Source organism: Aquarana catesbeiana, linkage group LG06, assembly GCF_042186555.1.
Source record: "Aquarana catesbeiana isolate 2022-GZ linkage group LG06, ASM4218655v1, whole genome shotgun sequence".
Taxonomy (NCBI): Eukaryota; Metazoa; Chordata; class Amphibia; order Anura; family Ranidae; genus Aquarana; species Aquarana catesbeiana.
This window is the reverse complement of record NC_133329.1, coordinates 87504940-87519874: the sequence shown is the minus strand read 5'-3', so window position 1 is coordinate 87519874 and position 14935 is coordinate 87504940. Positions and strand designations below refer to the sequence as shown.

Genomic DNA, 14935 nt, shown 5'->3' with positions numbered 1-14935 from the left:
TTCGTCCAAATGCATTTTCGTTCAGATTTCTGGGATTTTCGTGTTCCTTTTAACAAACGATAAGGAACGCGAAGAATCCGAAAGAAGATCCAAAATAAAAAAATGCTTTATTTTCGTATCCATTATATTTTCGCATCATTGCGACAACAGTTCGATATAGATAGATAGTAGATTCAACATGACGGTGACAATAGCGGTCTGTGTCTATCGAACCTGCGGTTGAATGTGCCTAACCTAACTCTATTAGTCCAAGATTATTCGACATAGAGAGAAAAGATTTGATATTATAGAGACTTGAAGATCTGACTAAGCAGCTAAAAACATACGATCGCCGCAAGTGGACATTTAAGGTCAAATGCTCCGCCCATAGTCTATAGAAGAATTCTAATGTTTGACTAGTAATAATAATTCATAATTATTACTAGTCAAACAACATTAGAATTCTACTATAGCTTGTGGGCGGAGCATTCGACCGGAAATGTACGATCGCGGCGTTGTACAGTTTAGCTGCTGTGTCAAATCTTCTTAGAACATCCGACAGACACCATAAGCCTTCAATTGACAGATTTTGACCTTAATTAATTTGGCTTTTCGGACTAATGCATTTTTTAACTAAATTAAATAAAAACAAATTTCGGGAGTAACTAAATAAATGTATTTTTCGGACACAACCGAAATTCCCAAACAAAATATTTCAGTGTGCACATGTCTATTCTGTTCTTGGACAATAACATCTGCCTTTCCAAGGTAATTGGGGTAAGGTATCTGTTCTACCTGTGTGGAAATGTTGGGGTATCTACCTGACACTCATAAGATCTAAAGAAGTGGCTTGGAAGCGTCCTGTTGAATGTCTGACTAACTACAACTAGATATAGGTTGATCCTGGCTTGATAAGATGGAAACGTCAGTTAGGAATAGGAGATACTACTGCTGTTATGAATTAAAGTAAAAGAGCTATTTAAAAAAAAAAGACATGGGAAAAGTATAACATAAGAATTTTCTTAAATTTTTCAGTTTTTTTTGTCTTTCTTTATATTTTTCATTTAGTAGGTGGGTAGGGTCCTGATAACCAGACCATCGTACTGTGTATATTTTATTATAGATAGTATTGTCCAAACCTGCATAGTAATAGTAGTAGTATTATATAGTAATACAGTAACATTAATAAACTTACACAAAAAATATTTTTCCACGGTGTAACTCACCAACAATCTCTTTTTATTCATATAAAAAAAAGTTTAACAATTCAAATATTAACATACATTTTTGGACAGTAGAACCTCTCACAGTGTACAAATGGCTTTCTATGGACTGTTGGTATGTTACATTAAGTGATTCGGATCTCCGTGACACAAGCAACTCCATGACACCTGCATTGACAATGCTCAAATGCCACAACATATGCAGAGGTGGTTTCAGTGTACACGATGCAATATAACTGCAAAAGATAAAATTCATATTGACACAATATAATAATTGATACAATATAATACATTTTAAATCAGTGCCCTCTCGTCTAAGCATTCCAATGCAAGCTGCAGCACCCCGTGATTTTTTTTTTTTGCCATGCAGGCATTAGGTTCAATTCACACCAGTGCATTTTTTCATGGTTTTTGCTTTTTTTTCCAGAAACGCAGGACATTATTTTTAACATGGGTTCCTAATGGAACACGTTCACATCAATGCATTCTTGTGCCTCTGTGTTTTTGGAAAGGATCAGGGACTTTTTTGAATGCTATTAAAGGTGCTTTTTTTGCTTTTTTGGTTCAATAGACTTCAATAGAGAAGCTGCAGAAAAGCATGCAGTACGTTTTTACTGCTATTTTGCGTTTTTTAATCTGCCCAACAACAAATTTGCCAGAAAACAAAAAAGCATAAAAACACAAAACGCAAATTGCCGCAAAAACGCACTAAAATCAATGTAAAAAAAAAAGCACTGCAGAAACGCTCCGAAGCAAATTGCATAGGTGGGAATGGAGCCTAAAAAGTAGTTAGAATAGAATGGAGAGGGATTAGAACCTCTGTTATGTTTTTTTTTTATTGTTCATTGCTGTCTGTGCCCCTGTTAGAGACTTTCACTCACTCTGTTTGTCCTGTTTTCCATTATCAGCGACAGTGAAAGTGAAAGAAAATCCCACATTTTGGGTTGTCCCCAGAACAGTAATACAGAGGAAATCTTTCATTGGGGGCACTAGTTCTGGTGAGCCATGGTGGTAGCCAGGGATCTTCAGGGATCAACTCACTTCCTCTTTTGACTATGGGACAGGAAGTGAAAGGAAATCTCTCCAGTGGAACACAGATGGCAAAAAAATCTGACATAGATTGTAACCCTCCCTTACATTATCCAAAAAATAAATAAATTTGCCTTTAGTTCAAATGTTCAACATGAAGACTGGAAGGTATTACATATTCCATTTTACCCCCAATCTATTAGAAGTCCGTTAATGAGGCCCCTATCAGCTGTAATGGGGATCTAATGTGAAATTTTGTTGAGAAAATATATTAACTAATAGGAGTACCTTAATTAAAGACTGCCTAATATTTGCCCAAGATTCTCCCAAAATCTGATGATGAGCATTCACTCTATGCCAAATTAGTGGATATTCACACAATAGTTACCCAAAAATCACCCAATTAAAATTACATTCCATCAACCTATATTTATCCAAATTCGATGGACTTAAGCTGCCTAATCCTTTTAATCACTAATGAAAATGTGATGTTTGTCTATAGTGAGCTCTGAATCTGCATTGTCTAAAGGCCCTGCTTCTAGCCCTGAAATGCATCAGTGGTGGTGTGGACCTGCACAGAGACATGATGATCATAGGAGGTATGTTGAAAGTGCTCCTTTCATAGTAGTTACATAGTTACATAGTAGGTGAGGCCGAAAAAAGACACAAGTCCATCAAGTCCAACCTATGTGTGTGATTATATGTCGGTGTTACATTGTATATCCCTGTATGTTGTGGTTGTTGAGGTGCTTATCTAATAGTTTCTTGAAGCTATCGATGCTCCCCGCTGAAACCACCGCCTGTGGAAGGGAATTCCACATCCTTGCCGCTCTTACAGTAAAGAACTCTCTTCTCAGTTTAAGGTTAAACCTCTTTTCTTCTAATTTTAGTGAGTGGCCACGTGTCTTATTAAACTCCCTTCCGGGAAAAAGTTTTAACCCTATTGTGGGGTCACCAGTATGGTATTTGTAAATTGAAATCATATCCCCTCTCAAGCGTCTCTTCTCCAGAGAGAATAAGTTCAGTGCTTGCAACCTTTCTTCATAACTAATATCCTCCAGATCCTTTATTAGCTTTGTTACCCTTCTTTGTACTCGCTCCATTTCTAGTACATCCTTCCTGAGGACTGGTGCCCAGAACTGGAAGGCATACTCCAGGTGAGGCCGGACCAGAGTCTTGTAGAGTGGGAGAATTATCGCTTTATCCCTGGAGTTAGTCCCCTTTTTATTGCATGCCAATATTCTGTTTGCTTTGTTAGCAGCAGCTTGGCATTGCATGTGGTTGCTGAGCCTATCATCTACTAGGACCCCCATGTCCTTTTCCATCCTAGATTCACCCTAGTGAGTAGATTGCATTCATATTTTTGTCACCCAAATGCATTATTTTACATTTTTCTACTTTAAACCTCATTTGCCATGTAGTTGCCCACCCCATTAATTTGTTCAGAGCTTCGTACAAGGTTTCCACATCCTGCGGAGAAGTTATTGCCCTGCTTAGCTTAGTGTTGTCTGCAAATACAGAGATTGAGCTGTTTAACCCATCCTCCAGGTTCATCTATGGACAAATTAAAAAGGATTGGTCCCAGCACAGAACCCTGGAGGACCCCACTTCCCACCCCTGACCATTCCGAGTATTCCCCATTTATCGCCACCCTCTGAACTCGCCCTTGTAGCCAGTTTTCAATCCATGTACTCACCCTATGGTCCATGCCAACGGACCTTACAGGAAACGTTTATGGGGAACTGTGTCAAATGCTTTTGCAAAATCCAGATACACCACATCTACGGGCCTTCCTTTATCTAGATGGCAGCTCACCTCTGCATAGAAGGTTAACAGATTAGTTTGGCAAGAACGATTCTTCAAGAATCCATGCTGATTACTGCTAATGATAACGTTTTCATTACTAAAATGCTGCATATAGTCCCTTATCATCCCCTCCAAGAGCTTGCATACTATTGATGTTAGGCTAACTGGTCTGTAATTCCCAGGGATGTATTTTGGCCCTTTTTTAAATATTGGTGCTACATTGGCTTTTCTCCAATCAGCTGGTACCATTCCAGTCAGCAGACTGTCAGTAAAAATTAGGAACAATGGTTTGGCAATTACTTGACTGGGTTCCCTAAGTACCCTCGGGTGCAAGCCATCTGGTCCCGGTGATTTATTAATGTTAAGTTTCCCAAGTCTATTTCTAATTCTGTCCTCTGTTAGCCATGAGGGTGCTTCCTGTGATGTGTCATAAGGACAAACACTGCAGTTTTGGTTACTGAAGCCACCAATTCCCTTGTGAAGACTGAGGAGAAGAATAAATTCAATACCTTTGCCATCTCCCCATCCTTTGTAACCAGATGTCCTACTTTATTCTTTATGGGGTCAATATGGTCAGTCTTTTTACTGTTTATATACTTAAAGAATTTCTTGGGATTTTTTTTTGCTCTCCTCTGCTATGTGTCTTTCGTGTTCTATCTTAGCTGCCCTAATTGCACCCTTATATATCTTGTTGCATTCTTTGTAAAGTCTGAATGCTGATGATGATCCATCAACCTTGTATTTTTTGAAGCCTTCTCCTTTGCTTTTATATGCATTTTTACTTTAGAGTTAAGCCATCCAGGACTTTTGTTTGCTCTTTTAAGTTTATTTCCCAATGGGATGCACTGGCTAATGCCCTTATTTAATATGCTCTTAAAGTGAACCCATCTCTACTCCACGTTCTTTGTTTCTAAGATTTTATCCCAATTTATATCTTTTAGCAAGGTTCATAGTTTAGGGAAGTTGGCTCTTTTGAAGTTCAGTGTCTTTGTGTTCCCCTTGTGTTTCCTATTTGTGCGATTTATACTAAAGCCAATTGACCTGTGATTGCTGTTTCCTAAATTGCCCCGTATTTCCACATCTGTGATCAGGTCTGTATTGTTGGTAATCAGTAGATCTAGTAACGCCTTGTTTCTAGTTGGTGCGTCTACCATCCGACCCATGAAATTGTCCTGCAAGACATTTAGGAACTGGCGAGCCTTAGATGAATGCGTGGTTCCCTCCACCCAGTCTATGTCTGGATAATTAAAATCCCCCATTATGATAACACTTCCCATCCTTGCTGCTAATCCAAATTGTGATAAGAGGTCTGTCTCCCCCTCCTCCCTCAGGTTAGGGGGCCTATAGCATACTCCCAGTATTATTTTCCCCTTAGCATTATCCCTTTGGAGCTCTACCCAAGAGGATTCCACCTCCTCCCTAGCTCCCTTATTGATGTCATCTCTCACATTCACTTGTACATCATTCATTGGTGAAAATGCCACGTAGTTTAGACACAAATTAGGTCACAAATTTCCAAACTGAATTGCTAACTTTTGCCTCAGATAAGGTTCTTCTATCATCTTGTACACTTTTTCTGGCCGGGTGTAAGTGACAGTTCGTGTCTGTGGGCTCAGGATGCTTTATAAGTGCAATGTATGCATTTTAATTATATTTCAATAGCATTATCTTTGCCATTAAGTGTGCCTGTGTCATGCTTTATTGTTAAAGGGGGTAGTACAGTCAGGGCCGTCTTTAACACAGGGCAAAAGGGGCCAGTCATTGTTGTGGGGACCAAAGCAGCTGCCCCTTGAGCCCGCAAATAGATGATAGGTGAATTCGGGAGGGTCCAAGAAAAGTACAGTAATCACTGGACACCAGTGTTTTAGGCAAAAGGCCCCCCTTTTTGGGGGGGGGGGGCAAACCCCTCTCAAAGTATCACACTTTGCTAAAAGGGTATGTGGTCTGGTATCAGCAAAGCAGGTGAGCTACATGCTGACCACCCCCACCAGCCATTCCGATTTTATTTGTTTAATTACTTAAAGTGATACTAAATACACACTGTTTAATTTACATTGCCCCTTCTATTTCTGTATATGGATGATGGCACTGTAATTATTTTAAGAAATAAAAATAAAAAATTAAATATCTATGTACCTTTATCTAAGTACCTTTTTCTTAATCAATATACAGCTGTCACATGACCCAGATCTTTCCCAGCCTGCCTGCAAGGAAACCTAGGCAGAAGGATCTTCTAGTCCTCTGCTGGTCACATGTTCAAAATAAAAAAAACAGCCTTTGGAATACAGAGTAAAATTAAATAAATAAAATCAATAAACTGTTTTAAATTGTCATACAAATAAGTATTTGAAGTCAAATCTTTATTATTTTTGTGGAAATAACATGGTGTGAGCTGATTTCCGCCAGTCACAGGCTGTGTCACGCCCCTCCAGCCTGTGTCTTAGAATAACAGGGAGGTGAAGCCACCATTAATCTACATGTAATATCCCGCCCCCATTGTGTTTAGCTGGTTAGTGGTCATGGAGGAGGAGGGATGGACTAGCCTTTCATTTACCACTTTGTATACGCCCACATGTGTGACTCTATAGTCACATGGGATCCTCAAATCTGAAAGGGAGGAAATGCTCAGCATACAAACTCACTGAAAACTGAGTATGTGCAGAGTTGCCACCACAGCTGCAAAATCCCTAGCTTAATTGAGGACATGAACAGAAGGGGGAGATAGAGAGCATCAGGATCAACCTGTTTTTTTTGCAGAATACAGAAAATGAATCTTATATTGACTGAGTGAGTATGTACAGCATGTAATATACCATTTATTGATCGTTTGTTTAAGACGTGGTTTTAGTGACAGTTTAAGTAATAAAAATAGTATACTGTATAATATAATTATACTTTGTATCTAGCTGACACATTGAAGGCAATTCAAAGAATAAATCAAGCTTTGTGGAATATTATTTACTTCTTATCTTTTTCCATTGTGCCTGTACAGACATTTGAAGGACAGTTAATAATGGAAATGTTTCGTTGTCATAACAGTCTGAGTAGAGCTGTCTACATTTTGTGCAGTTATCTGTAGAATGATCACATAGATTTACCATTCTATACATGTAGAACCTCGATGCACAACCTGCGGTCTTTTGCTATTTGTTGTGCAGTCCTTGTCCCCTGCCGAAATGTCTACTCAGACCTGATCAGCATGTGACCTGCAACAATAGGAGCAAAACTGAACTGGACTGTTCCTGGGTATGTGTGGTTCTCTGTCTTCTGACCCATGACATAAGGAACATCTTGCAACGCTAAATAGGAAATCAGGGAAAGTCCTTTCTGTAGCACTATATGTGTATTACAAGGACTGCTGCAAGAGACCACAGCACCTGAACCACCAAAACTGATGCACTTTAGCATGGTACAGCCAGAACCAGAACTGCAAGTGAATCTGAAGATTATTCATTCAACTGGTTTCCTGCTAGTTTCATTGTTGGGTTCAGTTCTTTTACATTCTCTTTCTTTTGTGCTATCAATTCCCTTTTCTCTCTTTTTCTCAGATTTTTGTATGGGGAACATCAAATGTGTGGACGTTATATTTCTGGGGGCTGTAGGGAGCAGAAATGTGAGAGTGTTGACTTCTAAATGGGCTGTAATGGCAGTGATTTCTAGCAATCTCTTGTATAATGTTCATAGTCTCTGACTGTGTCCTGCAGGTAGTCCCGTCTCCAATCATTCCTGTATCTTTTACCATCTCTGGTACTAAGTTTGAAGTCTTTGAGTTTTTTTTATAGTATTACATACACAAAGTGCAATGTGTGGCCCTTTGGCGACGTCAGAAACTGAACTTGATAATCCATATATCCAATCAGTTGACCATCAAATGAGCTTGAGCGTTGACACTGTAGCAAATGAAAACAACAAGTAAATTACCAGCCAGTATAAAAATTAAGCAATGCATTAGTTATTCTTTGGTCCTTTAGGCCGCAGATGCTTGACATTTTTATATTTAATTAATAGGTGTTGGTGTGCTAGCTTTGCAGAACTTTGTTGACTGTACTGTGCCAGGGTACAGTTGAGCTCCTTTGGGCCTGCAACCTGTAATACCTCCATATTATGAATAATCACAAGTATTCATACTAAGTCAGGGCAGAGTACCATGTTAGCATGACAAAGATGTCAGAATGATGGTTTTATCTGTGCCATGAAAGGAGAAAGTGACAATTATCCTTAGATCAAAGTGAAAGCTGGCTTGCCATCCCATTGCCGCAGCTCAGGTAGCCTTTTTAACTTCTATTAATCTTGTTGCTGTGCCACTCATTCTTAGAACCCAGTAAAAATGTAGCTTCCAGATTCCAACAGGATGAATTTCATATCTTTTTAAATTAAAAGTGCTCCACCTGAGGTCCAGATATAGAAGCAGCATATGCTGTTTTTAAGATATGATATCTCATCATGATCTTTCAGCAGCTGCTTTACATTCATGGAACTGAAACAGAGAGAGAGATAAAATTGTCTATGTTGTGAGAGTACATCATACTTAAGGAAGTCTCCTGAGTTGGAACGGAGCATATTCTAACAGATGGGCTGACCTCACTAGTGGCATTCCGTTCGTTCCTTCTTAACTGTTGTCCTGGGCACACAGCCTTGATCAAATGTCTTTTGAATGTGTCACTCAACACAATGTAAATGAAAGGGTTTATGCAGCTGTTGGCATACCCAAGGCTTATGGCCACATTGTAGGCATAGAGGAACACCACCGTTGGATGCTCAACTTTGAGGTGCACCAGCTGAAGAATGTAATAAGGTGCCCAGCAAATGAAGAAGGCCGAACAGATTGTTACAGATGTTCTGGTAATCTTCTTGGACCTCACACGGAAGTTCCTTTGTGGCAGAGGGACCACCATGCAAGAGATGTGCTTCTGGATCTTGATATAGACCACACAGATAATGAGCAGTGGGATGACGAACGCCAAAAAGAACTGGTAGAGGGTGTACCAATATATGTCGATAGATAAGTTGGGCAAGATTATGCCACATCCAGCATTGCCGTCAGGTAGCTCGATGAGTTGAGTGTACATGAAGACTGGGATGATAGTAATAAGGGAACACAGACACAACAGCAGGATAACCATGGCCGCTGCGCAAGTGGTCCTCACATAGGAAGAGCGTATAGGGTGCACCGTGGCCAGATAGCGGTCAACGGACATGGCAGTGAGGATGTAGGTGCTTGCAAACTGGCTGTTGGCATCAAGAGCAGTGATCATGGTGCACATGGTGCCACCGAAATGCCAGACTCCATTTCCCAACAACTGGTGGATTAAGAAGGGCATGCCAAGGAGGAAGAGGAGATCAGTTACCGACAGGCTAACTATGAAGATATCTGCAATGTTGTGATTCCCTTTTGGCTTTTTGTGGATGGTGTAGATTACAATGCAGTTACCAATGATGCCCACTAAACATATGATGCCAAAGATGACGGGAAGGACAATGCTGCTGTGTTCTTGTCTTCTACTGAACACTGGAGAGAGAAATAGGAATATTAATTTAATGAGAACATATCTCTAATGAAATAACCACACTTCAGAGGAAAAAAACAACCAAATTCATTTACTATAGAAGTAGATCAAAATAGTGCAAAATAGATACCTTAAGGAGACCTGTTGTCTCTGAAAAATATTTGGAAAGGAAGGCATCTCGTGAAACACACAGCTTGATACTTATCTGTCCGTAAATTCAGTTTAGACCTCTTTTCCTCCAACCTTAAAGCTGAGCTCCACCCAAAAGGGGAAGCTCTGCTTATTTGCCTCATCCTCCCCTCCGGTGCCACATTTGGCACCTTTCGGGAGGGAGGAGGGAGTGGGTACCTGATTTTGACAGGAACCCGCTCCCACTTCCGGGTGATCTCGCTGTGGAAGAGATCACCTGGAAGTTCGGCCCCCTCCTCCTTCCCCCGCCGCCGCTTTGTGCATGCACAATAGGGAACCGGCTGTGAAGCCACAAGGCTTTACTACTGGTTTACCTTACAAGAAATGGCGGTGGCTGCACCCGAGAGCCGATGGAAAAATCGGCTGGGGTTCTGACATCGCGGGATCCCTGGACAGGTAAGTGACCTAATATTAAAAGTCAGCAGTTACAGAATTTGTAGCTGCTGATTTTTTATTTTTTATGAAGGAGCCTGGAGTTCCGCTTTAAATTGTTGTCATGTGTCCTTGTCAAGGACCTAAGGTTAAACAAGTTGTTACCAGAAGAGCAGAGTGAGACCTCAGAGAGGATGACATGTTGTAGCTGCAGGGAGTCTACGTCGTGTCATCTGATGTAGGGGTTGCTGGTTTTTATGAAGTTCTTCTTTAAGAAAATGGGAAATGCTAGGAGTGCATCTAGCTAGTACCTTACCAGGAGATTGGTGGTGAGACGGATTACATGAGATGGACAGATACAGGATCAGAGCATAATTTATAACAACAAAAAAGGCACTATTTGACCAAATCTGGTCATTCCCCAAGGTGAGCGGCCAATTCACATCAAGGTGGCTGGTGGAGGTTTATATATATTTCCACGAACAGATCACAATGTTGGGCACGGATTGGAACAGGGGTAAACTGTATGCGGATGAAACACCTGTTTACACAATTGGAGTGTTATTAATCACTATATGGATATTTATTATTTAATTATTTTTTTTAATATTAATACATTTTGTTTAGTAGTTTATGTTTAGTAATGATTATGGTCAAAAAGTATATAGGTGCATAAGAAGGACGTTTGGCGGAATTTGTTACTGTTCCTTATTCATGATATTTTTTGTTGTTTTTTTGTTGGTTTTAACAGAGGACAAAATAATTAGAATGATCGCACCATTTATTTACTATTATCATTTATAATTTAGTGTGAGATCACTAATCAATGGTCGCAGCTGTTCACAATTAAGAATAGTGGGAATTTTTTATTTATACACATAGCAGCGCTCAAGTACTTCAAACGCATTTCCTAGTTTATAGCTTTTTAAATAACGTGCTTGCACTTCGCAGTGATGGTTCAAAGGAAGCTAATGAAGGCAGCTTTAGAGGATGTGGCGTATTTAACCGAGACCTTACTTTATTAGTTTTCATTAAAGGTCATACATCTACAGAGGAATTTAAGTGGCTTGGTCAACAAAACTATTTACTTTTATACTGTACACAGGAAAACTGCGTAATAAAATTAGACAGACAGCAGCAGTACAGCAAAGGTAAACCCAAATTTAATCAGTTGTTCTAATAGCAAATAGATCAGTGTACACCATTTTGGACCAGTGCCAATAAACATTTTTAAAGGCTCAGTATTAAAGTGAATATTTCTCCTGGGAAAGGTTTCTTTTTCAGTATCTTTGTGGTGTGCTCCTCTAGGACAAAGAAGCAGGTATTACCCCTTCCTTACCAGGCCATTTTAAATTTTCAGTGCTGTGAAAGTTTGATTGACAAATACCTTGTCATGCAACACTGTACCCAAATGAATTTTATATATATTTTTTTGGAAACAAATAGAGCTTTCTCGTGGTGTTATTTAATTAAGCACTGGGCTTTTTTTATTTTTCACTATATACAAGAAAAAAGAACAAACATTTGTAGCTGAGTGCCAGCTTAGCATGCACCCCCCTTTGCATTAAAGAATGCCAGGACATGGTTATACCTTATGCATGGGCACAAGTCTCTCACCCCACTCGCTAAGTACCTTTTAACCTTTGTAATGTGCTGTAATTATCCTGTATGAAAGACTGTTTTGTCACTGTTCTTCAAAAAAGTTGTCACCCTTTCTAAAGGAGCCTGGTGTAGATTCTTGTTCTGTACCACTATGGGACTACGTCTGAGTAGGAACTTGTGCTCAGAGATAAGTGGAGACTATAGCTGGCAAGCATAGCTGGATGGAGGGCCCAGATTCCAGGTGGGCAAGGGAGGTCCTGGCCCATGGTGTCCCAGAAGGAGCGATGTCTTGGTGTTCCACCCTGCCAGTGACAGGAGCTCTGAGCTGCCCATGAAAACGAACCACAGTGTTCTACATGGATCACCCAAGCTGACCAAGAAGGGGTTAATGCTATGCTACACCTGGTCCTATGATAGTACAATTTTACTTGCCATATGGATTTGTATTTCTGTCCATCCATTCCTGAGATTTACAAAGCCCTGTTAGTTTGGAGACCTCACTTTTATCATCTGCAGTTAAGTACTACTGCTGGTCACTTACCCACCCCCAGCACGTGATTGGACAGTTAAAAAAGAAACACACACACACATTCGCCTCCAACTCGAACTTCCTTCTAACACATACTGTATGTTTGCAAGATCCTCTTTCTAAAGGTATAACATCTTAAATCTGTAGCTTTCTTTATGAAAGCAACCTGGTGTGCCCTGTGCCTTATGTTTCCTAATGGGAAAAAGATCTGGGTGGTTCCCTGGAGCCGCAAGAGTGGGCCCCGATTTGGGAGTCAATTGTGTATGGATTGTGGAACTCGCCATTTAACAGGGCCAATTATAAAATATTGTTTAGGTAGTACATGTTACCATATAGACTGGCCAAACTTGTCCAGGGCACCTTAGGCAATTGTTTTCGGGGTTGTGAAGCAGCTGGCAACTTTTTACATATCTGGTGGGAATGTCCTAGAAAAAAATTTCTGGACCAGGGTCCATCAGCTACTTTATACTGTTCTAGGCTCTAGTATTCCAAAGAATCCTTATAACGCTCTACTAAATCTTTTTTTTTTTTTTATTGGCTACTGGCCCGTTTATTTTTTTTTGTTTCATATAGTTTTATTGATATATTTGAAATAGTAACAGTAAATCATGACAGAAATGAAAACCGATGCAATCGGAACATGAAGTCATATAAGCTCAAAATCATGTTATTACATAACATTAGCCAATTATTAAACGTAGTAATCATTGAATGGATGTAACAGACTAAGTGGTTATAAAATGTCATATAAAAGAATCTAAACAGTTTTGAGAATCCGTAGGTTCACTTTTGGAGGGTCTATTCATTTTGAGCAAGTAGATCAAGATGAGCCTGCCTTCATCCCAGGCATCCCTAACGGGATCATACTGTGCGAGGGAGGTGGCCGCGTGATCGTCTCATGTTGAGTCAACAGTGTTGATCTACTCTGAGGTAGATACTTGCCCTCTATGCCTAGTATATGGTTTTGTATATCTTATTTCCATTTAGGCGCTGGAATTTTCATGTGGATTTAAGGGGAGGATGCGATTGTAGAGAGTCTAGAATTTGGCCCCATAGGTGAGGACCAAGCATTTGTCAGATAGCAAACATGTGTTAGCAGCTAGTGGGTAATCAGGTAGCTCTTCTTCAGGATTATGAAAGGGGGGAGATGAAGATGGAATGATGAAGAAAGTGTGTGGGTAGGTATGGTGGGTAGAGTACCTACAGCATGAAAAGGTTAACATAAGAGATGCGTTACTACACAGTTATTGTGTGGTGTGGTTATGAGTTGTGGAGAAGTTCCTGATATTTCGAGGAGTCTTTGAAATGTAACCAACAGGCCCATGTCTTTCGGTATTCTACTGAATCTTTAAGCATCTAAATGCAATTTAGGCTTTTGAATTTTATCTTCACTGCTGCCAAACAGATCTTAGCTAGAGCTTGGTGGTCTGGAACCCAAACCATTACACAAGTGAAACAAAAGATGTCATGGTATCTGTCAGCCATTCTAATGATAGAATCAAACATTTTTAAAAGTTCTGGAAGCTGTGGATCTCTCAATATTCTGGAGGAGATTTCAGCAATTCCCTATGGATGATTTAACCCTCCTTGGACCAAGGGTTAAAGTGTCACCTCGCGTGTAGGTGTCTGCACTTCAACCCTTTATCCTAATCCCATTCCTTCCTTGCCTCCTTCTCCCCAACTCTCCTCTGCAAACTTTCTTTCCTCAGCTCCTCTTTGCAGTACACATTTTTTTTGCCTTAAAAAAGGCTCGAGTAGCACTTTGGTGATAGGGGCTAAACCAGCTATAGTACTAAAAGTTTTAAAAGGATTGCTCTATCCTAGGTGAAAACTACATTGAACCCCACCTTCCTGATAGCTTTATCCAACACTTATTTTGTGACAGGGGCCTTACACTTCTAATCATGGTGACACCTCAATGCACTTGCACCCTGATTTCTATTTTGTACCCTATGTCAGAATATGCAGAGCAACAAAGGAAGTGCAACAACCCCAAAATCCCATAAGGATAGAGAGGAAATCAAGACATCTGTGCCCGGACTCACGTAGTACTGGATGTCCGAAGTTCGGCACCAGGGTGTCTTGGCATTAAAAATAGAGATCTTTATTTAATCAATCAAACCATAAAAAATAATCAATTCCTTTAAATTGACATGTTTCAGCCTCCTATATAGGCCTTAGTCATAAATTATTAATGATTAAGACTAAGGCTAAGGCCTATGTAGAAGGCTGAAACTTTTTAGGAATAGATTCCTTTTTTATGGTTTGATGGATTAAATAAAGATATAAATTATTAATGCCGAGACATCCTTGTGCTGGATTTTTACTCTTTTCTGTGTCAGGATATGTACTCCCATATGTTTGATATTTAACTTTTTGTACTGGTTATCTAAAAACCTATTTTTTCATAAACAGAAAAGGAAACAGCAGATTAATGAGCACATCCATCTTTTAATTCTCCTCTCTTCTCTTACCAGCGTGGTTCTTGCCAGTATGTGCATTCAGCATACCTCATTGGCCCCTAATGCTGCCCCTCCCTATACAGAATATTAGGTACTTACACTAGTTAATTAAAAAAAAATACACTTCATTTTTTAATTAATAGATAACTGCATTAATTGGTGTTTATTTCAGTTTTAAATGCTGCAATGCTTGGTAATGTTTACTGCATCGGTGCTCATAATAGAGGTTAATTTTCT

General features: G+C 39.7%; 1 protein-coding gene across 2 annotated transcripts in view; it reads right to left on the bottom strand.

The window, feature by feature from the left end:
- Nucleotides 1–1258: 1258 nt before the first annotated feature.
- The window catches only part of LOC141148722 (melanin-concentrating hormone receptor 1-like), a 54978-nt gene continuing 41301 nt past the window's right edge, over nt 1259–14935 (bottom strand). For both annotated transcript variants that reach the window (XM_073636406.1, XM_073636407.1), the window contains exon 3: nt 1259–9546. In XM_073636406.1, coding sequence (XP_073492507.1) covers nt 8507–9546 — 1040 coding nt within the window. In that variant the 3' untranslated portion in view covers nt 1259–8506. The remainder of the gene's footprint in view (nt 9547–14935) is intronic.